Here is a 24,435-nt window from a genome sequence, read left to right as displayed (position 1 = left end):
CCGTTGGGGGCCGGTGTGGCGCGGCAGCCTGCACCCACTGGGCTGGCACAGCTCTGTGCCAGCTGCTCGTCTGGCCCAGCATCCCCTGAGAACACCTCATGAAGCGTGACAGGCTGCTGCTTAGCACTTATTCCTTCCCCCTGTCGTTATTATTTTGAACAGCAGCCAGTATAATTAAAATCGTTAGAAGGAGGAGGTTTAGAGAACATCCAAAGTGTCTCAGAAGAGTGTTTGCAAAGCTGGAGGTCCAAACTCCCCCCTGGCACTCACAACGAGCAGGGCCCAGGGGAACTGTCATCTCCTCTGTGTCCTCCCTTCCACGCTCCCTGTTCCACAGGGTGGCAGAGGCTGGGCTACCATGCAGGGTGGTCCTGGCCACGTTCCCCTCTGCGGCTGCTGCCCACTGCAGACCAATCCTGCAGCCCTTCCTAGTGCAGGACTTGTCCCAGGAGGTCCAGATGGCAGCGGCCCCAGGCACAGGCTACTCACCAGTAGCACCAGGAGAGATGCAGTGGGAGGCTATGGGGAGTGGAGGACACGGAGCTGGTTTCTGGTTGTGTTAGGAGGGCCTGTGCCACAAGGCGAGGTGTGGAGAGGTCCCTGCCCTCCTCAGAGGAGAAAAGAGGATGGTCTGCAAGACAGAAATGCAAGCCACCATTTGTGTCAAATTCTCCAGTCTTTTTAACGGTTTGACTGGAGGATTTTGGCTTCCCAGGTCCCTGGTGCCAGGGCTAGGAGACTAAGGACATCAGACAATCGCAGCAAGGAGGGGGACACAAGGCAAATCCCTGCCTCAGTTCTGCAGCTGGCACAAGCTCGTGTCTAGGGGATCCGTTCCCCCGTCTCTCTTCCTCCTCCTCCTCTCCCAAATCTGAGCTGTCCTGGGCTCAGGGAGGAACAGAATAACCATCCCAGGGCGGTCAGTGCTAGGAATGGCTTGTGCAGGACAACCCTCCTCGCCAGTGATGCCGTGCCAGGAGATGGCCAAGAGTCAGAAACGCTCCACTGCTGCTGAGGCAGGCTCATGAGGGCAAAAAGGAGGGGAGACACAACAAAACCTCTCCCCAAAATCAGCACTGCTCTGGCAAAGTCTACGACAGCTGCTCCCATCTCCCACGGTGCCGGATGAGGGCTCGGGGTCTACCAGCCTCCTTGCTGTCTGTTGTTCCCTGGATGGGGTCTCTCGCTACCAGCTCAGTGCCCAGGACAGCTGAACATCCTGTCCCTGCGAGCTGTGGCCCCAAGGCTGAGATCCTGGAGACTGGGGCACACCTGAAATTTGGGGGTGTCTCAGGATAGAGCTTCTCCAGGGGTCTCATGGTGGGTAGGTGGGCAAGGCTGGGCCCAGGAGCACCTCTTCTCTCTGCCTTCCCCAAAAGTGGACCGGATTGATCCGCCAGTGGTTGGGAGCGAGGGAAAGGGTGGGGTTTGGTGGCCGATCTCCAAAAGAACGACGGTGACTTGAATCTGCTGGGGATACTGGAAGCAAGGAAAGCTCATCGGACTTGATCCAGCCCATCCGCTGGGTCCAAAGCAGCTGAGAGTCACTTGGGAAACACTGTAGCCCAGTGGGAAAACCAGGTGAGATCTTGTGGGGTTTTATTTGCAGCACACTCTCCTCCTGGCTCTACCAGCTCTGCCTGCTGAGGGGAGCTGCCAGCAAGGCACCACGTACAGAGACTTTGTTGGTGCCTCTGGATGTGCAGGGGTCAGCTGAAGCCCCCTCCCAACCTCTCCCCCGAGGCCAGCTCCAGCGACAGGCTCGCTCCTGCTCTGTTTTTAGCACATTCAAGTAGCTGCTTTCACAAGAGGTAAAAGAAAGTTCACGGATCCGTTGACAGATCAGCCCAAGCAGGAATTTCTCTGGGAATTCCTGCAATAGCAGGTTGGCTCCCGCGGAGGTGGAGTTTCCTCTGGATCTACCTCCACCCAGGCTTGGGGAGCGCTCCGGCCACCAGCTCCACGCTCGGGGGGCTGGGCTGAGCGACGCCACCACCACGGCTGCTTCCCGGCCAAGGTCAGCCAGAAACCCTCCCCACTCTGCAAACGCCTGTCCTGTTAACCCTTGGGAAGAGCAGAGCCACAGGCTGGCAGGGTTAGGCTGAAGATCTGGCCCGTGCCTGCAGGCGTGCAGGGACAGGGGGCATTTTCTTCTCCTGCCCAGCCGGCTGCAGCCGGGGCTGCAGGCGTGAGGATTTCATGCCATTCTGTTCCTCGGGGACCCGCTGCCAACCAGGCAGTCAGGCCTGGGCGAGGACGGTCCGCCGCGGCGGGAGGCCGGCGTTGGTGGGGTGACGGGTTTCTCGCTTGGAGGCAGGGAGCGACGGGGTGACGGCGCTCGGCATCGGTGACTGTGTGCTCTGGAATCTGAGACACGTCCCCGGCCATACTTGTGGTCAGGAACCATCTTTGCGCTGCAGCGATACAAACCACATTCACAGTGGCAGCAGTGCTGCTCGAGCGCGTCTCTGACGCCAAGGACTGGCGTGACCCGACCCCACACACGAGACAGGCAGCTGCCCGCTTCCAAGGGCCTCCAGAAGGTCCCCTTGTTCGGACTTCTTTCCTCCTCCCTCACAGAGGTGGGCCTCTCCAAAATGGCACCCCCTCGCTTCACAGCCAGACCCTGCCAAGGGATGGAGGCTTTCCAGATGCTGCAGACGCTCCAGACGGCTGGTTGGAGGGAACTCGCATTCACAAACATGGGGCCAAGCCAAAAAGTTTCAAGGTAGCGCCAAGTGTCATGCCAAGGAGAAGAGGGTCTGGAGCTCGGGTCTGGTCTGAGGGCACCTCTGGTTTGGGGGATGAATCGAAACGTGTCTTGCATATCTGGGGAGTGGCTCTTGCTCGAGGGAATCCCAAAGGTCTGTCCAACTCCATGAGAGCTACCATAAAGATTAGCAAGCTGGCAGCTTTAGGTACCTAATGGGCATCTTGGGGATCAGCCACCCCAGAGAGGTTTAAGATCTGCTCAATCCTCCCCACCTTTGTGTGCTGGTAAAGTTACCTCTGCCCTCAGTGACTCAGTTGCCAGAGGACAGAGCGAGGCTGGAGGGGAGCTCAGGGAGCCCTGGTTCCCAACGCCTCATTGTGCAGCCTGAGGCCACACGTAGCACATCTCCATGCTTTCGCTTGATCGGCAGCCCCGCCGAGGCAGGACACGGCCGCTCTTTACCAGCACAGTCAGGGCCTTCTCTGAAACATCCGTGCTTGGCAAGGGCTGTGAAGCCGGCTGTTGCAGGAGGAGGCTTCGACGTTGTCCCCCTGCCAGGAACCAGCTGGAGAGAGCAACAATATTCAGCATCGAGCGAGTCCCATCGTGCAGCTCCCGGGGGAACGTGCTGCCCTCACGCAGTCTACGAGTGCCACCTACAGGGGGGCTACGTGCCCTGGCCTGGGCACCCCCAAGCCATCCGTTCCCTCTCCACCCTTCTGTTAATTAGTCCCAAGTTCCTAAGGTCACGCTGGACTGGCTGCACAGCCCCACGTCTCCGTTTAGCCAGGCAGCGGGGCTAACCGCAGCACTGAGAGTAACCCACAGCAGGACTGCTGCCATAGGTGATATTCTTGTGGTGCTCAGTCACTGCTGGAGCTGCTTCCCTGGCCCCGAACACCACAGGATTGCTGATTCGAGTCGTCTTCAAGGCAGCGCTGCGGCTCCATCGGGATCAGCTCACCTGCGGCTGGTGCAGGAGTGAAGCGAGGCCCACCTGTGGTGGGGCTGGGCAAGTTACAAAGAGCAGGGCTCCCTGCTCCCACCCTGCCTGGGGTGTGTGTGGGTGCAGCGGTGCTCAGGCCTCTGTGGTGGTGGGGCCGCCTGAGGCCCAGCTCAGTGAGCCCTCGGCTGGGGGCGCTCCCCGAGGGATGGGGCAGCATCCACCTGGGGGGTGCCAGGCTGAGGGAGACGTGACCTGGCTCAGTCACAGATGCCCCGCGGCAACAACTTGGGACACGTGTGTCCCTGCTGTCTCAAGGAGCCCTGAAACGGCACCGCGAGGGGAGACCACGGCGCTCCCCTTCCGCGCTCCCGCAGGGCGGCGGCCGGCGGGCCGTGAGGGGACGGACTACAGCCCCCACAATGCCCCGCGGCAAGGGCCGGGCGGGCGCGGGGCACGCTGGGAGTTGTAGTCCCGCCGCGCGGCAGGAAGAGGCGGGCGGCCCCTCTGGAGGACTACAACTCCCATCGTGCCGCGCGCGCCGCCCGCCCTGACTGCGGTACCGGGGGCTGTGGTGGGCACCGGGCAGCCGCCGCCAACCCCCCCCTCCCTCCCGCCTCCTTCCCCCGCCTCGTCCGGCCCCCGGGACCGGCCGCCGCGGGGAGCGGCGCGATGGGCGGGGAGGAGGAGATCGTGCGTATCGCCAGGCGGTTGGACAAGATGGTGGCCAAGAAGAGCGCGGTGAGTGGCGGCGGCCGGGCCCCCGCAGCCCGGTTGGGGTCAGGGGGCCTCCCCCTTTACCCGGTTTCTGGTCCAGCGGCCGGGGCCGCCTCCTCCGCGGGGCTCCTGTTCTCGCTGCCGCGCTGTAGGGCCCCCCCCTACTTCTCCCTCAGTGCCCGTTATGAGGGGGACCCCCCCTTTCCTCATCCCCCATTTTGGGGGCCTCGCTCTCTGTGCGGCCCCCGTCGCTGTGGTGGAGCAGAAGCCTCCCCCCAGGCAAGGTGGGGTTCTCTCCCCGGGACCGGCTTGCAGTGGGGTGGGCTCCCTCCCCGTGGGCTCCGGTGTAGGATCCACCCCTTTCCATCGCGCTGTCTGTTACTGGGGGGCGGTGGCTCCATGTTTTCCCCCCCCCTTGCTGCTGTGACAACCCATCCTTCCCACGCTGTGCCCCCCACCCGGGCCTCATGCACCCCCTGCCCCACAGCTCAGCACCCTGGGGTTCACCCTGTGCTGCCTGCTGGGGTGTTTCCCCCCAGGGCAGCATCCTCAGCCCTCCGCCCCCCTCCATCCCATTGGGGCCCTTGGCAAGGGGGATCCTTGTGCACTGCCCCCCAGCACTGGCCTGGGGCTCTGTTGTGCCCTCAGGAAAACCCCCAGTGCTTCTGTATTTGCCTCCTGCATCCCCATCCCATGCTAGCACCACTTCTGCTCACTCTCATGTGGCCTTTGGAGCGTGGAGGGCTGGCCTTGCCGCTCTCTGCACGCTGTGGGTCTCGCAGGGTGTGTTGTAGCTGTTGTCGCTGTCTGGGGGGGACAGAGCAAGTATTTCCCTGCCCAATGGGCTCTGTGTGTTGCTGCTCCTACGAGGACAAAGTGTTATGCAAGTGCTAAGGCAGCAAGATGGGTGCTGAGGGTTTGTGAAGGAGGTAGGCTGTCGATCTATGTTTGGGATGGGGGAGAGGGCTTTTTGGGCCAGGGAGGGCTGTGGGGAAGGGGAAGGGGTGGGCGAGGAGGGGAAGGGCTTTGGGGAATGTGTATTTGGGTGATGGGGTGCGGTTGTCATGTGAACTTCTGGAGGCTGGACTGGCTCTGCCAGCCGTGGATAGGGGTGAGTGCTGGCACTCATGTAGCTGTTGTAACAACCCAGGGAAGCGCGTTTGGGCTAAACTGCAGCCTGTGATGTCTGTTCCCGTTGATGGCAGGTTTTCAACACCATTGTTGAAATAGGAAAGGAGCAACCTTGCAGAATTTGCTTCCAAGCTTCATTGAGAGAGAGAGGCAGCTTCTTAAACTGAGCGGTATGCAACGTTTCCTCTTGGTTGGCATTTTATATGGTACTGAACCGTAGCGTGTTTACTGTATATCGGCTAACTTGCAAACTCTTCCTGCAGGATGGTTGCCTGGAGTACCTGTTTGTTACTCTAGTTTTTGCATGGATCCCCATTTGCTGCCACTGTGCCAAGTGGCTCCATTTCTGATAACGGAGACAGGAATCACCGGGTCATTTTGTATGTTAAGGGCTGGATTTAATGGAGCCCGTTTGGCTGTTGGAGGAACGGAAAGGTGTGAAACTGCCTGAGTGGGAAGTCGCTCGCTCTGGGTACGGTAACGTGTGGTTTATGCTGGTGTGAGTTGCTTGTGTGCGCGCGCTCAAAGCTTTTGACTTTGCTTTGATTTGGCTTTCTCAGCATCTGTTCTGTAGGGTGGCACTGGCAGCTGGGGAATCGGAAACGGCCCTTCTGCGTAGGGAGGACTGGATCCCAGGACAGGGTCTGTCAGTGCAGGCTGCTTCGCTTCTCTACGATCGTAGGCTCTGTAGGTCTTGCGCTGCAAATGGGCTTGGAGTGGTTGGTGTTTTAAATGTGCTGTTAAATGTGAGCAATAGATGGCCTTGTGTGGAAGGGGGATGGGAGGAAAGAGCCAGCTGAACAGAGTTGGACATACTCCAGGCTGAGATCTGCTGAGTGCTGCTGAAGGGTGACTTGGCTAGTGCTTCTGTCCCTGCCATTTCTCTGGATGACTACCAATTTCAGGTAAAATTGGTAGAAATCTACAGATAGCTGAGTCAGTTTTTTTTTTTTTTCTCCTGGATTTGAGTTCTGGGCTGCAGAGCTGATAAAACTTACTATATGAAGCTTCCTTGGAAGTGACCAGCTTTTCAGGGTCACTGCTTGGTGGCTTTTCTCCTGGTATCAGCTCTTGTCCTGGGCAGAGTAAGGTACCAACATGAAAACTAGAAAACAGCCACATTACGTTTGATGCTGTGGAAAGAGAAAACTTTTAGCTCTGTCTCTGGACAGTGATTCTGAGCTTTAAGTGGGTGACTAAAGTTCTTGCAACTCTGCTAAACTGTTCTGGCGAGCTAATAACATCAGTTGGGTTCCCCGAAATAGTGAGTCCGATGGTAGGAATACTCCTGGAAGCCAAGTGATGTTGCTGAGGGGACAATTGTGATTCAGAGTGTGTTTTTCAGGTGTTAAAAACAACAGTAGGCTTGCTAGGTAAGGATAATAAGCTAATACTGCAGTCGTACCATACGCCACCAAAGATCTGTAGCGCTCCAGTGCTCTTCTGGTTTGCCCATTCCAATATCTCAGGTGCCTCCAGACTGTAGGATCTACTGTCTCTCTGGAACAGCAATCCTGGCAGTAATCTTACTGATGTGTTAGGAAAGGCTTGTTGGTGTTTTTCCCTTTGAATTCAACTTTCTGAATTTATTCCCAAGCTGTTGCATTTCTTCACTAAAAGCTGAGGCACTCATTCTGTTTCTCTTTTTCTCTCCAGGATGGTGCAATGGATTTACTGAAAGAACTGAAAAGTATGCCGATGACTTTGGATTTACTGCAGGTGAGCTGCACAGTTAGGGTAAAAAGCTGAAGTCTGCATTTGGAAGAGTCTAAAATGTTGCCTAACTAAAGTTAATACTTTCACTTCTTGCCTCATTGAAAGCATCAAAATAAACATTAAATCCAGAAAACGGTACTGAGTTTGAGTTTTGGCCTAAACAGCTCTGGGCCACCATGTGCTGCCTGAAACTTGTGTACAGCTGCTGAGGCAAACCTGGGTAATTGCTCAAATCCCTCCTTAAGTTTCAAAAAGGGGAAAGACCAGATTAAAGCAGCAAACACAAAGGGCAGCCTTGGGAGTCTTTGTAATGTTGATATTCAGGACACTGGCGAGGTGTGAACAGAATTACAATTCAGAGATTAAGACGGGCATCTTGGATTTTTTCACTCTGAGTTTAGAATGTCACTTACAGGTGTGTGGAGAAGGTATTTGTGGGTGATGGGATTTCTAGCTCGTGTTTGGAGAGCGTCAGCTCTTCCAGAGTTCTGAGGAGTTAATCATTCTGTCAGTCCATGGATGCTTCGTGGTTATTGCTTTGACTTCGTCATGCTTATTTCTGGTTTTAGTTAGTAGCAAATAGCGAATCTGTTCTTGAATGATTCATTTGGATGTTCACTTGCAGTCCACCCGCATTGGGATGTCAGTAAATGCACTGAGAAAGCAGAGCACAGATGAAGAAGTGATATCGCTTGCCAAATCCCTCATCAAATCCTGGAAAAAACTTCTAGGTAAGAAAATCAGCGTGTTCCTGTCAGATTCAATTTATGAAGGAGCTGGCTTCAGTGGGAGATTGGGTTTCTTAAGAGAGCTTATCTGTTGATCCGAACAGAATATTCTAGCAAATCAGCCTTTACAATTGCACCCTCTGTCTTTCAAGTTTTGTCTCTGACCATGCATTCCTCCAGATTTAGCTCCCCTGTAGCTAGCTCATCCTTGAAAGAGCACTGACAGCTTCAGGACTATTCTTAACGTGTAACTGTCCATATAATAATTAGCAGCATTAGCTGTAGAAATAATATCTGCACTCTGAACCCTCTGCCCACACTTGTGTGCTGTGTGGCATTAATACAGCATGTGCTGTCAAGCTTGTGCAACTGCTCGTGAAGAGAATTGCTGGAATGCATTTTGGCTGATGAGCTGGAGAAGGACTTTAACACCTTGTAGACAAATTCACATGTGGGCAAGGCTTTCCTGGTGATGAGCACTGAGAAGCAGAGGCTTGTAATTCTGTCTGAGGAATCTTAGTGCTGTTACAGCACAAACTAATGTTGAGTTACAGATGGAGGGATTGTAGATGTGAACGTAGTGGTCACCTTTGTGAAAAGAATAAGGCTGAGATTGGAAGGGCAGCTCTACCTGCATCCTGCTAGCCAGAGCTGGTGTCTCCCACTCTATCCTAGTGGCAAAGTACCCCAGTGTGACATTCAAACACCTCTTACTGTTTGAACTGATCTCCTGGGGAGCTGTGTGTAACAAAGAACAGAAGGGATTTGAGGCTAAAGGAGATGTGGAGCTGCCTCTAGTCTGCACCCCAGGGCTCCCCATTTCTTGATAGGCTAAATGAATGTTAGAAGCCCTGTTTTCCTGTCCTGGCTGGGGCTGTCACTTCCACGTGAGGGTTGATGTGTATTGGCAAGGCTGAGACAGTTTACCTCTGGGTTGAACTTGTTTTACAGTGTCATGAAAGTCCTCTCCAGGGCTGTGCTATTGGCTTTCAGCACCCCTTGGGGAAACACTAGAAGTTGTGTTCCCAGAAGGACTGGCCTGGACTGGCCCTTCAGGTGGTGCTGGCTGGAAATGCTGCTTTTAGTGGTTCTTCAGAGAACTTGATCTAATCTGCACTCAGAAGCCAGGGTGTCTCTGAAAGGAACTTTTGTGATGGGGCATGTCTTGAGAGGAAGCTTATCCCCTCGGCAGGGAAGGTGATTGCTCTAGTTTGGTGAGGAAAGGTTTTGTTTGAATTACTTTCTACTTATAGGCAAGTGAAAGGTCTGTTGGAAAGCATGAAAGACCATAAAAGGTGTTCTTTCTCCTGATTCTTCTTGGAGAATAATAACTTGCTTTAGGCCGACAACCTGTAGTGTGGAGACATTGATTGGTGTGTGCAGGGTTGTAGCATACAGACCAGTTCTGAACCCTTTAGCATCCATTTCTCTTCTTTTGAATATAGATGCTTCTGAGGAAAAAAGTGAGGAGAAAAAGAAAAGCCTGTCCCTGCCAACATCTTCCTCGAAGGAGACTGGTAACTCAAGAGACCAAAGGTAATGCTTCCCTTTAACCGAGGGTGATACTGCTATGGAATTTGAATTTTCTTAAGGCGCCTTAATTTTTAAGTGTGAGTTGTGAGTTTTACGTAGTCAAATTCCTAATCAGAAACACCAGAAGCGTAGACTTCTTCAGAGAGGATCTGTGTGGTGTTTTTAATAAACTGTAATGCAGAAATACTGATCTGCAAAATACAGTGGCTTTAGTCACTTTTTAAGATTTTATTCACATCTTATTTCATGTTTTTCTACTCTTGGTTATGTGTTCTATTGGTAAAGCATTCCTCTGTTCTTTTTTTGTGTTGCATTTTTATATATTTTTGTTTATTTCTAACTTTGAACTCCTTAGAATGAAGATTTTTGGCTTTTGCGATCTCAAGTGATGGATGGGATGGTTGATACATCACTTACAGTAAAACTTCCATTTCTTTGTCCTTGGCAAGTCCCAGAAGTCCTCTTTTCACCCATCTGGCAGGTCTGCTGTATGTAGGATACACCCAGTGGGACGGGGTCTCCCAGCTGCTGTTCCCTTTTGTCCCATTGAGAGGAGGTGAGGGTTAGAGCCCAAAGAGCAGTGGGTGATAGTGGAGAAGGGTTTGCTGTGTGAGCTGAGAGAGTTGGTTTGAGCAGTATCACCAGCCTTGTGATGCAAATTACCTTCTCTTCATGATCCTTGTACTCGGAAGTGCAGACTGGGGCTGCCTTCCTCACGGTGTGGACACAGGAGGGATTTGTTCTATGGTGGCTGAGGGTAGGGACTGAGTCAGCCATGAGTAGGAGCCTTTGTGAATGTCCTTACTGGTCAAGGGAGGTGAATTTCCCTCCAGGGTAAGGGCTGAAGCCTCTGTGGAAGTACTTGTTGGCTGTTCCTGGTGGAGAAAGGAGAAAGCAAGTATTACTGACTTGGCTGGTACTGCTCAAGCCAGGAAGTAGTATTGCAGTTCAAAGGAAAAGGGAAGCTTCTGATTTAACCTTTGGAAAATTGACCTTGTGGAATGTGGAGCCTGGAGGGAAGGAAGTGAGACACATTCCCTGGGCATGGTGGCACAAGACACTTGAAGAGCAAAATGAGCTGGGCCTGCTAGGACCTGTGGTTTGAAGGCTGAGGCTCGTAGTAATTTCACTTGGAGAAGGATCTTGGCTGTAGGTAGAGAGGCCAAACCCCACTGTCTCCTTGCCTTGTCAGACAGTTATTGTGGGGTGTGTGGAGTAGAACTTCTGGCTTGTGCTGCTAATGCTCCCCTCTGCCTTGATGTGTTGCAGATACTGCAGGGTGGGGTTTTTTTTTTTCCTCCTGGATGCTTTCTACATTTATTCAGCCTTCATCTTCTGAATGGCAAAGCATTCCCTTGGTTGGGAAGGATAAACAGAAGCAAATGGATTAGTGTACACAGGCCAGCAGAAGTGGCTAGCTCCTGGTGTCAGCCTGTTGAGCCAGGCTCTCTTCACAGAGACAGGAATGCTTATTCTCCAGTGCTGCAAAATAAATTAATCTGCCTTGACCAAAAAAAAAAAAAAATTATTAGCAGTGAAGAGTCTTTGTTCTTCAGAGCACAGGCTGTGATGAAGGGAGTCTGACTAGTTGCTCAGTGTGTGATAGCTGGTTCAGCTGAGGCTGCTATCAAGACACCAAGGAGATCAGCTTGTATTTAGATATTTCAGCCACTTAGTCTGACAGATTTTGGCTAGGCCGCCATCTTCTGTCAGGGAGAAATACTCGAATAGCTCTTGGCCTGAAACTTGTCTTCCTTTCTGGAACACAGATGTAGAAATCCCTCTGTAGTGACGAGAGACTGTGAGACCTGAAGGCTCTGGGCCAGTCAGCGCCAAGCTGGCACCTGTGAAGTTATATGCTGCATTACTGTAATTCAAAGCATATTCTGTTGTGCTGAAGTATTTTAGACCATTAGTGTGGTACATTTTAATGGGCTATGTCTAATGTTTCTCTGTCTCTGGCAGCATTTTTCTTTTCCAGGATTCTCTAAACTGCCTCTTAGGAGGCATTGGATCTGTGGCCTGAATTCAGCTCTTCCATGGGATTTTCTTACAGTGCAGCCCTGAGTTCTGCATGCAGCCCCTGGCTGTTGCTTTGCCACCATTTTGTTCCAGTGTAACTTTTTTTACGTATATTCCTTTGTTGCTGGGATGGATTTACAAGCTCGTTCTGCTGTTTAACAGGAACAGTGTGAACCACAAAGATTTCCTGAGATAGGCCTTCTAGGTGTGTTTAAGCTCTATTCCCAACTATTCTAATTATACACTAATTTAATAAAGCTTAATAAATAACTTTCTGTACGGTCTTTGGAATGGCTGAGAAGTCTGTTTCATCTAATTTGTAAGTGATCAGTTGTCATCTCGGAGCACGTATGACGTGTATGTAGGTGAATATGTCTGTACTCATCAGCATGGGATAACTGTATCTTGTTCAGCTTTTTTCCACCTCCAAAGAATAAACATCTAAATATTTAAGTCAGTAGCATTTGCAGATGGAACCTTCCTGAATATTAAGTATTATCTGTGCAAATACTAGTTTAGAGACCCGGCTTTAAGTATTGAACGTGTTGAAGGTCGGTGTTGAGAGTTCACACGCAGTGCTTTGCTCTGGGAGACCTCAGTGTCATTGTTGCTTGCAAAACGAGACAAAAGTTAAAGCTAGAAGAGCTCTCAGGCTCCTGCCACCCTTCCCACGACAGCACAGCCTCTGCCCACGCTGTCCCTGACAGGCCTTTCTCTAAGCTCTTTGACAACCCTAAAAACCATCAGGGTAAGACGCTTCCACAGCTGCCCTTGGCAGTATATTCTAATCCATAACTTGCAAAGCTTTACAGTTTGAAACTTGTGCTCAGTCAAAACCCGTCTTGCCAAGACCATTTCTTTGTGCTTTCGTCTTTAGCAAGTAGAGAGGATTTTTCCTACCATTTTCTTTTGTAACAAGTTTTCCAGTATTTCAGGACTCATCTCCTCTAAGCCTTCCCTGCTGCAAGCCACCCCAATTCCTTCAGTCTTTCCTTTTATTGTAGGTATGTTTTCTAGGTTTTGTTTGCCTTTGTACTTCAGGAAGTCTCATTTTTTCCAAACCATTTTACACAACATGATCAGCTGTGATATTTAGATGAGTTATTCCTGAGTTGTGTATGCTTTGATCTATATACACCCCCATGCACGCTGCCTGTGATCTGTGTGCAACTTCTTAGGCACAAAAGCACCTGATGGTGATTTGCACACTCCAGATGGGACAAGATCAGCATCTAATTGATTATTTGCAAACTAAGTTGGTTGTTCTTTTTGTATTATGTGCAGTGCAAAACCAACTGAATATTTTGAGCTGTTTGGACACATATGTTCCTTAATAGCCTCCTGCAGTGCTGACTAGTAAAACAAGCAGGTAAAAAGTGGGTTTTATTCAGCTACTGGTCAAAGAGAAACAGTAAACTTACAATATAATCTCCCTCATAGAATGCATCTATTTCATCTGGGCATGAGCAAGGAATCTGAGCAAGAAATTAAACTTCTGCTGTGGTTTGGCTCCTGAACAATTTGGTGAAGCTGCACGGGTGGATACCTCTTAAAAGGGCCTGGTGAAGTTTTGAACTGTGGAAATCCAGTAGCCCCAGTGATTATCTACAGGTTTGGAGGCACTGCAGAGCCAGACTGGGCTTGAATTTAGCAGCAGCAGGGTCTCCCAGGATAAGTCCCTGAAGCTGGCTGGCTCAGTTTGTGCAGCAGCAGATTCGGAAGGTTTCCAGCTCAGTGCTGTTTTTCCTGTGGGTTGATAATCCCCTCTGGGACAGTGTAGTGGAAGTGCCTGTTCATAACAGATTTATTTTTGATGGCAAAGAACTGGCAGTAGTGACCCAGCTTAACAGCAATTGTCAAGCCACTTGGATCTTCAAGGACATGTTGCTGGTATGGCATGGGTGAAATATCAGTGTTTCTCTTTTTATTTTTTTATTTTATCTCTTACTGCATTAATGTCACCAGACATTGGCCATAAATACAGTGCATTTTATGGCCCAAACACCAAAGTCAGAGCAATCTCTGCTGAAAAAATTGCTGCCTAGATTTAAGGGTGGGGAGCGGGGGGAAGCTCTATAAAATCTGGGAATCACAATAGCACAAAGCTTTTACCAGCAGTTATTTGCAGGGCTAACTAACTCTACGTGCAGATGTTAGGCTTTATGGGTGTGACGTCTCAGCCCCGTGGGGGTACGCCCAGCTGAACTGCTCAGAGAAATCACTTCTCGGGCGTGCAGACCTCGCAGGGGTGCATGCCAGCCTGGCATGTGTGGGCACTCAGCCTGCCCACGCTGTGCTGTGATCGTCGGGCAGTGATTCTGTGCCTTTGTCTCTCCAGCTGGCTCCCGGGCAGATGACCTGACTGAGTCAGGCACAGCAGGCAGGTGTTTGCATTCCCTTGCCTGTGTCCATGATTGCTTGCAGGTGGAAGTTATTTTTGTGAGTGAAGCAGTATTTTAGTCCTGTGCTAGCCTGGCACCTGTGGGAGCTGTGTGTGGTTGTGCAGGGGTGCTCTTCTGCGAGATGAGTAAGCAGAGTCTTGTCCAGATTACAGGAAAAAGGAGGATCCTCTTCTGTGTTACGCTTTGTTGGTTGTTTTAATATCAGAGCTGAAGGAGCCATTTTCTTTCTTTTCCTTAGCACGGCAGCTCCTTCTGGAGGGGCCAGTGTAGGCTTCTCTGATTTCTGCCCCAGAAGGCAGCATGTTGCACTCCTTGTTGGCTACAGAGAGCTCGAGTGATTTTTTTGTTTGTTTAGCTGTTCTCTTTCCTACATCTTGGCAGTAAAGGATGAGAGACGAGGAACTAGAGATTAACCAGCTTCTGCTCCCTTTTTGCTGAGATCAGTTCTGGCCTCAGTGTCCTGTGAAAGAAGAGAAGCGTTAAAGCACCAAGCATCTTTGTGTTATGCTGCCAGACCGAGAGTGCTCGTGGTCTCAGGAGGTCCTGAGCGTATGATGGTGTCCGACAGCTTTGTAATATTTTCACTTGATGCCCAGTGGTGCAGAAGTTGTGATGTGTTGAATAACAGAGGTTGGTTGGCAGGCCCCTGCCTCGTGGATTAAACCCTCCGTGTGCAGCCAGCAGAGTCCCCAGGAGAGCTCCTGCCTGGGTGGATGGTGTTGGCTGCTCTGTGTGCTCTGTGCTGCTTTGGGGCGAGTGTCTTTGTACTGTTTTCCTCTGACTGGTTTTGTATTATGATTAACAGGATGCTTGGCCACATACCTGCTGATCTCTGCTCTCAGTGACTTGAACTGAGACATTCTCATAGGTGAAGTTTCTCTTTTAGCTCCAACAAAAGGCAGGAGCCTCCGAAGACTCCGACCACCCCCAAAATCACCACCTTCCCCCCGGTGCCCATCACCTGCGACGCTGTCCGCAACAAATGCAGAGAAATGCTGACAACAGCTCTGCAGGCTGATGGTAAGTTCTGGGGGAAACACTGCGTTGTCTGGAGTGCTTCACAGCTGCTGGTGCATCCTGACAGAGACCTGCACCTAGGTCAGCCCCAGCTCCTCTTAGATGTACTCTTCTGGAGCAGCCTTGTCAAAGGATTATTGCCATCAGCCCAGTCTAGTCACTGGCCACCCCTTTGACAAACTGGCTGGCATTGCAGCATTTTTAGGTGCTTGCACATGGACCTGGCTCGAGCCAGAGGCACGGCTCTGGGTCAGGTAATGGCTGTTAAGAACGTGGGGTTAAGTGAGGTCTTCTGCTTTGCAGCCTGGGGTGGTCTGGCCAGAAGTTTCCTCTTCAGGTGTGCAGGTATTTGCTTCCAAGTCTCAGTCTTGTCTGATTGCTGCAAAGTGGAGCTGTCATTTCTGCTTACTCCTGGGGCACAAAATGAGGCTGTAAATACCTGGGATTTGTCAGGCGTGGTGCTTATGCCAGTCACCATCTGCACTCTGACTCCCCTGCCACTGCAGGCTGGAGCCCCCGAAATAATACTGTGGTCCTCTGGCTCTGGGGTGCAGCAGGTCTCTCTTGCACTCAGGCTGTGCCGTCTAAAATGAGGCAAGTGCAGGTGCTCAGCATTTCTGACAGATTTTAAACACCTCAAGCTGAACGCGTGCTTGTGGACAAATTGCAGATCCTTCTGGAGAATTGGGGTCTAAGCACTGCAGCGTTTTATTAATTTGGAGCCAAGGAATGTAGACGGCAGATGGAGAAGTTCACAAAGTCTTTATTTCTAGCCTTCCTGTGCACTTGCATGTGTTTATATATATGCTGCCATAATTATTATTAAATAATTTAAATATATTTAAATACTCTGTAACTGTTAGAAAAACCCTTTCCATATGAAGTCTGGGAAGGCGTTCCCTTGAGCTTTAAGTTCAGCCCTGTTCTGCCCTATCTTCCCTGCTTTGTGGTGTTGGTTACCATACCCAGGGTCCAAACTCAGCAGTAATTGCTGTTTAACTGGCATGTGAAAGAGGGGAGGGAGAGAGTCCCGAGGAGAAGGGAATGAAGGCTCGATTCTGCTTGCAGGCTCTGACAGATTGTTGATGTGAGTAGAGCTACTTCTCATTGACAGCAATATCTGATGAGACTCAATTCCTGTCTATAGATGTGTGATTTCAACTATAGCAAGAATATACTGGAAAACTACGTTCTGAGACCAAGGTTCTTGTTAGCTTAGTCTACTGCAGTCCATCTCCTAGAAAAGCAGTCTGTGCCCTCTGGGTTGGTCTGTTTTCATCACTGCCCTTTTCAGAAGGGTCAGAAGGTAGCTAGATCAAAGGCCCAGATAGCTTTTGATGGAAAGAGCATGTAAATCAAAATAATAAACTATCGAGATTTCTATCGCAGAAGTCCTGAGCCTGGGGACCTCTTGCCTGGCTGGAAGTCACTGACCGTGGGTGTCTCTTGTCTCACAGATGACTACATTGCCGTTGGCGCTGACTGTGAGCACATAGCAGCCCAGATTGAAGAATATATCCTTGCTGTACAGGGCTTCCTAAGGGCCTGCGTGTCTCCGGGCCACGTAATTAATGTGCTTGGAGGAAAAACGGGCCAGTCTTTCTTTGCATTAATGTTCTGCTGCAACTCTGGGGTTCTGGGTGGGGTTCCAGCCCTGCTTGGCTGAGTCCTGGGTCCCTGAGGAGACACCAGTGTGGTGTTGGGAGCTCAGGGCAGACCCCGTGCTGGGGGGGATGGATGTGGTTATCCCCTTTGTGTTTGCACCAGCGTGGACTGTGGTGCCCGGTCTGTCCTTCCCGTCAGCGTGCTACTTCCTGCTCTCAGCTTATTCCAAATCCATGCGACTTCCCTGTGCCTCCCTGTTGTGGAGAGTGTGCTGACAGACGAAAGGAATGGGAAGGAGGGAGCAGGGAGGATCAAGTTGCATGTCGATTTGAGATTAGGCAGGAGTTTGCGTGGTTTGGGGGCTGTGGGGTAGGAGGTGCAGGTGGGCTCTATTAGTGGAGGGTTTTGTGGCTGCCTTCCTGAGAGAAAGAGCGGGTTGAAGCACGGGAGCATAACTGAAAATAAAGATTATTCCCAGCACAGTGAAAAAGCCAGAACTGAAAGCCTTGGAGTCTGGGATTGTGTAAGTCTGCTATCAGATCCAGCAAAACCTCCCAGAGCAGACACTGCTGTTGGGTCCTGGCAGCAGGTAACATGCCCTGCTGTTCAGGAGTGGTGTGGCAAGTGGTCGGAGGCCTCTGGGTTGATTGCAGACTCCTTGACTGCCACGTACGCATATACCAAGATGTCAAGAACACCGACATGAAATACAAAAACCGAGTGAGGAGCCGCATCTCAAATCTGAAGGACTCCAAAAACCCTGAGCTGAAAAAGAATGTGCTGTGTGGGGCGATCACCCCTGAGCAGATCGCGGTGATGACCTCAGAGGTGAGAAAGCCTGAGGAGCAGGGTTTGTGTCTTGCAGGGGCTGTATCCTGGGGTTTAGCTTGAAGCAAGGGGTTGATCTGCTGCCAGGGTTGTGGATTTAGGACAAGAGGGAATGGCCTCAAGCTGCCCAGGGCAGGGTCAGGCTGGCTCTGAGGAAGGATTTCTGTGCAGAAGGGGCTGTTGGGCGTTGGAATGGGCTGCCCAGGGCAGGGGGGAGTCCCCGGGATCCCTGGAGGGGTTGAAGAGTCGGGCTGAGCCAGTGCTGAGGGATCTGGGGGAGTTGGGAACGGTCAGGGGGAAGGTCATGGTTGGGCTGGAGGAGCTGCAGGGGCTTTTCCGACCCAGATGGTTCTGGGATTTCTCAGCGGCTGCTGCCAGAGTGCATGGGGAGTGAGCGAGTGGTGGGGTTTGCAGTGTGGAGAGTAGTCTGGTGCTTCAGATCATCGTGGTGGGCTAGGGGTGAACCAGAAACCAGGAATGAAAGATTTTTGGTCTTAATAACCATATGTTAGGCCACTCAGTCCTGCAGACTCTTTCCACTGTAGTGGGTGTGGTGGTAAAACTGGACAGATGTGATTATATTGCTTTTTTTTTTTAAAGGAAATGGCCAGTAACGAGCTGAAAGAGATCAGGAAAGCCATGACAAAAGAAGCAATCCGGGAGCATCAGATGGCCAAGACAGGAGGGACGCAGACTGACCTCTTCACCTGTGGAAAATGCAAGAAGAAGAACTGCACCTACACCCAGGTTAGTCCTCCTGCTCCTACGGCCTCTGCACAGGACACACTCCATCACAGTCACGAGCTCTTGCTGCTCTGTGACAGACCCTGCAGCGCGGCACAAATTCTGCCACTGCTGGAGAGAATGTTTTTTTTGTACACTTGGAGGCTCTCTAAAATGTTCTGGTTTATACAGTGGTTTTGCACACGTTTCCTCGGTGCTTGTGTAACTTTTTTTGGCTCATTTGTACAAGAGCCAGGGTTGTGCAGCACCGAGGAAGCTTTCAAAAGTAACAGCAGTGCTGCTTGCTGTGCAGCTCGAGAGAGCTGCGTGTTGAGAGCAGGTGTGGGAATGTGGAGGTTCAGACAAGAAAGGAGTGGGTAGCGTCGAGGAGAGAGACAGCAGAAACCAAGGCAGGCGTGTTGATGGTATTAAAAGTACAAATTAAGAATGTAGATAAGCTGTGGCTGGGTGAATCCCAACTTAAAGTCAGACAGCATGAAACAGGTGAAATGTAAAGAATAAACAAGGCAGGGATGTGAGCAGGCAGAGGAGGGGTTTTCTTCTCAATGGGCAGCTGCTTGGAAGCCTTGTGCATTACCAGTGCTTTTAGTTCCCCGGTTTGAACCAGGCGTCTGGAGAGAAATGTGCCTTTGCAGTGAGTCAGCACTTCAGAATATGCAGATACCCACAAACACACCAGCCACCACGCGACCGGGGCCGACCGGGTGTGTGCAACAACGGCCCGTGCAAGCGCCGAGTGAAACTCCCCCCGTGCGCTTGGACCTGACGTGCAAACGCAGCCGAGCCAGGCAGCCGGCGGGGGTTTTCCTTGTCCCTGGGCTCGGCAGCAGCGGCCTGGTGGCCCCGCGGGCTGGCCCCGGGCGAGGGGCCTGGCTCTGCCTGTGGGTCAGCTGGAAGCTCTGCCTGGGCTGTCCCACTCACCTCGGCAGCACGTGGGACTCTGGAATTGAGGCAGGTGATGACAGCGTCTTCTAAATAGAAATATCAGAAGGTTTCCTGTGTTTTTACGAGTTTCCCAGTGAAATCACTCTTTGACTGAGATGTTGTAAGTTCCTAGTAGATGAACTGGCATTTCTGAAAGTGTTGGAAGCCAGGCAGTAACATTGGGTGAGAATTACAGAACTTAGCTATCCAGCATGCTTGCAAAACATGCTTAATTTGCATCATGCGAATACTGTGACTCTTGCATATTGGGTAATTACACATGTAGATCGGTGTAATTGCCCCTCGGCATAGTTCTGCTGTCTGACTTGAGCAGGGAGTGCCAGTATTTTCAGTGTAGATCTGCCTTGTGGTATTCAAATGCCATGAAAATCTGATTTTTAGCTAAGTATGTCTTTCTGGCAGGAGACAGTCAGAGGCAGCAGCCACATCTGGGTTAAATTCCTGAATTCTGGGTTAAGTTCCTTAAGTGCCTGGAAATGTGCAGAACCTGGTAACCCAGAGCGTGTCTCTGTGAGGTCAGGACGTAGGACTGGTCTGTAAATGAAAATGGCTTGGGTTCTTTTTTTTTTTGTGCTGATGTGGAGCCTGTGCTTGATGGGCTGAGGGGTTTGTCATCTCGTTGATGGCTGCATCCCTTCCTGGGGGGGCACTGGCTGTGGGTATGTCCCCCTCCAGAGCCACCTGCAAGGAATGAGCAGCAGAGGGGGTGAGGAGGGGAATCTGCTGCCCCAAAACACATCACTCTGGGTAGTGTCAGGCTAGAGAAGGGTCATGAGGTGTGTGTAGCTCTTTGTGAAACAATAACCAGACTCCTTTTGCTCTGCTGAGCCTTGGGGTCTCACTGATGGAGCACAGGTCTGCTGGGGAGCGGCTGGGGGAACTGGGGGGGTTCAGTCTGGAGCAGAGGAGGCTGAGGGGAGACCTCCTGGCCCTCTGCAACTCCCTGCCAGGAGGGGGCAGAGAGGGGGGATGAGTCTCTGGAGCCAAGGCCCCAGCGCCAGGCCCCGAGGGAATGGCCTCAAGCTGCCCAGGGCAGGGTCAGGCTGGCTCTGAGGAAGGATTTCTGTGCAGAAGGGGCTGTTGGGCGTTGGAATGGGCTGCCCAGGGCAGGGGGGAGTCCCCGGGATCCCTGGAGGGGTTGAAGAGTCGGGCTGAGCCAGCGCTGAGGGATCTGGGGGAGTTGGGAATGGTCAGGGGGAGGGTCATGGTTGGGCTGGAGGAGCTTCAGGGGCTTTTCCAACCCAGATGATTCTGGGATTTTTGGACAGTGTGACCCCAGCATGAGTCCCTGGTGCCAGAGGGATGGGGAGCTCCCTGTGAATCCCCCCGCTCCACGGGCACACGTGCAGTGCCCCGCTCTCACATCCCTCATGTCCTCCCCCAGGTGCAGACCCGCAGCTCCGACGAGCCCATGACCACCTTCGTCGTGTGCAACGAGTGTGGGAACCGCTGGAAGGTAGCGCACCAAGGATATTACTGGCACTGAGGGGTGTTAGGGTGGCTGCACCCACCATGCTGCAGAGGCTTAGCTGCTGCCCTCGGAGGTGCTTGCCAAACGCTGACAAGCTCTAGCAAGTCAACTGTCCTCCCAGCGCAGAGGCGAGAGCTCCTGGGTTCATCCCATCTCTGCAGACCAGCTGGGGTCGAGTCTCACTTTTGCGTTTCCCCGCCTCCCTTCTCACCCCCTCTTCTGCCATGACCAGCTTCAGAGTGCTTTCCATGCTCCCTCTGCCCCTGAGAGGTGGTGGTGCTGACATTCAGGATTTTAAAACTGCTCTTTTACACTGCGCCCAGAGCTCGGGGGTGAGCAGAAATCTCCTGGTCAGTGGCGAGCAGAAATGGTGCCACAACCACGTGCCAAAGAGCCGCAGCTGAGAGATTCAAACGGGGGTGCCCTGTCTGGCCCCGGCTCCAGGGGCTGAGCCCTGCCTCTGCGGAATCCCCCAAGCCCTTGCCAGCTTCAGACATGAGACCATCACCTGGATCCCCATCTAGGCAGCACACGCATGACCCACAACTCCCTTTAGGCCGCCAGGTTTTTCTAATCGGGGTTTAAACTCCCTTCTCTTGCAGTTCTGCTGATATGTGCCATGGCCCGAGAGCGGCAGCCAAACGCAGAGCGGAGCGCAGCCTCCCCACGCCAGCTCCCACGGCAATTGTGTATTTGTGTCCCGAGTGAGTTTTGCATTGTCACGCGCTGAGCGCCGCTGCCTCTCCGCTGGGGGTGGAGAGCCACGGCTGGCAGGGTGGCAGGAGAGCTCACTAAACACACTTAGTCGTTATTTTTCTCATCTAAGCGAGTATGGTCACGTTTTCTTCCAAAACTAATATTAAACGTTTTTGTCAGTTTCTGACTTTTATTTGAACGCTGTGTGTGCAGCACTTGGTTGTTTGTTTAGGTTGGGTTTTTTTTGTGTCGTGGAAAGGTGTGGGAGCTTGATGGAGGGTCCAGGAGGATGAGGACTGAACGCTGCCAGGGCCACCAGCGAGGTGTCACTTGTGGGTACTCCCGTGGTGCGGGAAGGCGTGTTCTGGTCACCTCAAAACCTGAACCCCTGGGCCGAGTCCTGGGGTGGCTGCATGGGCAACTCTGCTCTTCCTCACCTGGCTGAGGAGACCGGGTGAGGGCACACAGGTTTTGGGGTGCAGATGCCTTCCATCTTGGCAGGGGTAGTTTGATTTTATTTTTTTTTTGCAGTGACACGTGCTTTGCCATCTCGAGCCTTTAAATGCCAACAGCAAAGTTGAATGTGTTACCTGGGTTGTAACACTGAAAGCTGGGTGACACCAGCCACAAAAAAAACCCCAAACTGTTGATTTGGGGGAGCAGGAGAGGGAGGAAGGTGAGGTTGGTGTTTCCTAGTGCTCATCCCTCTGTGGAAGGAGACTTGTCATAGCCAAGAGCTCTCTCAGCCCCTCACAGGGAGCGGGGGGGCCCGGCAGCCTGTTGCTGTTCCTGTTCCCCAAGAACTGGGGACTGGGAACAGCTCGTGGTGAGGGAGAAGCCTCGGACAGAGGTGGAGGGAATCCCCTGGGCAGTGCGTGTGTTAAAGGAGTCCCAGGCACGTTCCTGCCTCTGTATGCTCTGCTCTTAGCTTGATTTCTGACAGGCAGCCTCAATTTTTGGAAGGATTTTCTGGAGAGGCTCAGGAGGAGGGGAAATGCTGCAAATACAAGGAATTTTCCAGAAGCTTGGACCTGGAGGAGGTTGGGGAGTCCAGGTGTCGGTGGGAGCTGTTAGCACTTGGCTTTTGAAATGGTTTGAAGTGAGAGATGAGGCTGGAGGTGAGCTCGGAGGGGCGAGATGAAGAAAGGAGCCGGTAGCAAAGCGAGCTGCTGCCTGCAGGTGTGACCCCGGGAGGGGACCTGCAGGGTCAGGCTCTTTCTGAGGGGGTAGCTAGAACCTGGTGGGGAAATTCTGTCCCCACAACTTTCAGCCTGAGACTTAAGAATCCCTCTTCTCCCTTTCTCCTAGCCTTTAACTAGGAAAAGCCTCTGAGTTTCGAGGCGGCGCTGGAGCAGCCCTCCACACTGCAGCTCCTGCGCTGCGGTCGCATCTCTTACGGCATCGCTCCCCTGTTCCAGAGTGGAAAACAAGTTATTTCCCCTGGCTTTTGAGAGTGCTGGAGAGCAGCCTCTCGCTGGAAACCTTGGGGAGGCTCAGGGAGAGCGAGCAGCCACATGAAAGCGCTGGCGAACGTGCTGGCAGCCCCTTGGCGGGCTCTGCTCCTCAGAGGGATCCCCGCAGGATCCTTCGCTCAGGGCTTTCACTTTACGGGGTGCAGCCAAGTCTCCCGAGAAGGGAAAGATTCAAAGATGCTGACAACTTGTTTAAACCTCACGAGTCTTGTGGCAAATGGGATTATTCAAGACAGGCTTGGGAGGGAACAGTGTCCTCGCAGAAATGCTTAAAAAAACCCCTTCAGGATCTGAAACCCAAGCTGGCCATGGCGCTCTGGCTCGTGTGCCCTGACCGGGAGCCAGCTAATTACTAGTTGCTCTTGCCTTTCTTATATTACTGTAACGAGGGGAGCTGAGCTTGGGTACAGTTTGCTGACATCTCCAAATTACACAGGGATTGTCCTGAGCAGGAGGAGCCCCCCCAGAAGCAACAAGGGAGAAGGGCCGTGTCTCGGGGTGTTTTTTATGGTGCCATTTTGGGGGATAACACCAAGGAGAGGTGGAGGGGAAGGCCACTGGCTAAAGAGGGGTCCTGGAAGTAGAGATTTGCTTTAAAGTGTTTAAAAGCTCTTTCAAAGAGACCAGATTAACTGGTCCCAGCAGACTCTTCCCTGAGCTGAGCCCTCTGGGGGGGTGCAGAGAGGATCTGACCCCCTCCTGCCCTGCTCTTGAGTGGCTTCAGGGATGCTCAACCTCCAACCCTCGAGCTCTGAGGCCACCTCAGCCCTTTCCTTTCGCTCCCTGAACTCAAACCTCCCCGGCACAGGGTGCTGCAGCGGTGCAGGCTTGGCACTTGCGGAGGAAAACCTGCCAGTAAGAACCAAATAATAACAATACTGACATTCCTGAAGAAATGAACTATCTCTGGTCTCTCTCAAAAATACATTTTCTTGAATTGTGTTTCCAGCTTGGCAAACGACACTCAATTTACTGACATGATTTTCCACGCAGTTGTGCCACTAGGAAGGAAGGAAACAAAAAAAAAAGAAAAGCTGAGAGAGTTTTTTTCTTTGTTTAAAAAATATCTTCAATAAAAAGAACCAGTGCTGTGCTTTTTTTTCTTTTTTTTTTTTGAAAGGGAGGAAGAGAGAAGGAGGGAAAGGGGTAGATAAATAAGAAACCAGGGGCTGTTTTAAGTCAGGAAAAGCAAAGACTTGTGTTGGTTTTCAGCAGCAGGACTCCGGTGTGGAAGGCAGGAGCTGCTGGCAGAAAGAATTTAATTCTGGGTGCCAGTAAATGATTTCTCCTGCCCTACAAAACCACACGGAAATTATAAATATCCCTCGTGGAGCCTGACCTGGCTGCCGAGCTGCTCCTGAGGGACCAGGGGGGCTTCTCCTCCCCGGGGGGGGCAGGTGTGGGACAGCTTTTGGGGGTGCTGTTGCCTGTGGGAGGGCAGGTAATGTCCTGTCCCCTTCCCCAAGGATATGGGGTGATGGGGGGGGGGGCCTGGTGCTGCTGGGGACTGGAGGAGAGGGGGTACCCCCTGTGCCCCCCCCAAAGCTCATCCTCATGGCCCCAGTGTCCCCTCAGACCCCTCCAGAGCCCCTCGGGCAGCTTTGGAGATGGGTGAGGGGGGGGGGTCATGGCTCCTGGGTGCTGCTGCCCCCCCAGATCTGCTGGGAATACAAAGGGGGCCGCAGCACTGCCCCCCGCCCCATGGGCCGCTTCAAACAGACGGAGCGACGTAAACCTGACAAGTTTTTATAT

At 52.2% G+C, this 24,435-nt stretch overlaps 1 protein-coding gene across 4 annotated transcripts; it reads left to right on the top strand.

The window, feature by feature from the left end:
- Positions 1-4,197: 4,197 nt before the first annotated feature.
- Positions 4,198-23,776, top strand: TCEA2 (transcription elongation factor A2). Of its 4 annotated transcripts, XM_074919957.1 has the most exons (12): positions 4,198-4,397; positions 5,579-5,674; positions 5,768-5,976; positions 7,161-7,223; positions 7,846-7,951; positions 9,394-9,484; positions 14,792-14,925; positions 16,380-16,436; positions 17,201-17,355; positions 17,956-18,102; positions 20,429-20,500; positions 21,118-23,776. In XM_074919957.1, the coding sequence occupies exons 4-12, from the start codon at positions 7,170-7,172 to the stop codon at positions 21,124-21,126; spliced, it is 825 nt and encodes a 274-aa protein (XP_074776058.1). In that variant the 5' UTR covers positions 4,198-4,397; positions 5,579-5,674; positions 5,768-5,976; positions 7,161-7,169; the 3' UTR covers positions 21,127-23,776. The 4 variants fall into 4 exon arrangements, with proteins under 4 accessions (XP_074776058.1, XP_074776056.1, XP_074776055.1 ...); XM_074919955.1 differs by lacking the exons at positions 5,579-5,674; positions 5,768-5,976 and adding an exon at positions 9,597-9,609 and having other exon boundaries at positions 9,394-9,465; XM_074919954.1 differs by lacking the exons at positions 5,579-5,674; positions 5,768-5,976.
- Positions 23,777-24,435: the final 659 nt, after the last annotated feature.

This window comes from Athene noctua, chromosome 16, assembly GCF_965140245.1.
Source record: "Athene noctua chromosome 16, bAthNoc1.hap1.1, whole genome shotgun sequence".
In the NCBI taxonomy this organism is placed as follows: Eukaryota; Metazoa; Chordata; class Aves; order Strigiformes; family Strigidae; genus Athene; species Athene noctua.
Note: the sequence above shows the minus strand (reverse complement) of the source record. Positions and strands in the feature narration are given on the sequence as shown.

Bases quoted from the DNA above. Each gene is read 5' to 3' on its own strand.
- TCEA2 (XM_074919953.1), top strand. From the start codon at position 4,329: ATGGGCGGGGAGGAGGAGATCGTGCGTATCGCCAGGCGGTTGGACAAG. The intron at 4,398-7,160 runs GTGAGTGGCGGC...TTTTCTCTCCAG, and splicing joins TGGTGGCCAAGAAGAGCGCG to GATGGTGCAATGGATTTACT. The intron at 9,485-14,791 runs GTAATGCTTCCC...TTTCTCTTTTAG, and splicing joins GGTAACTCAAGAGACCAAAG to CTCCAACAAAAGGCAGGAGC.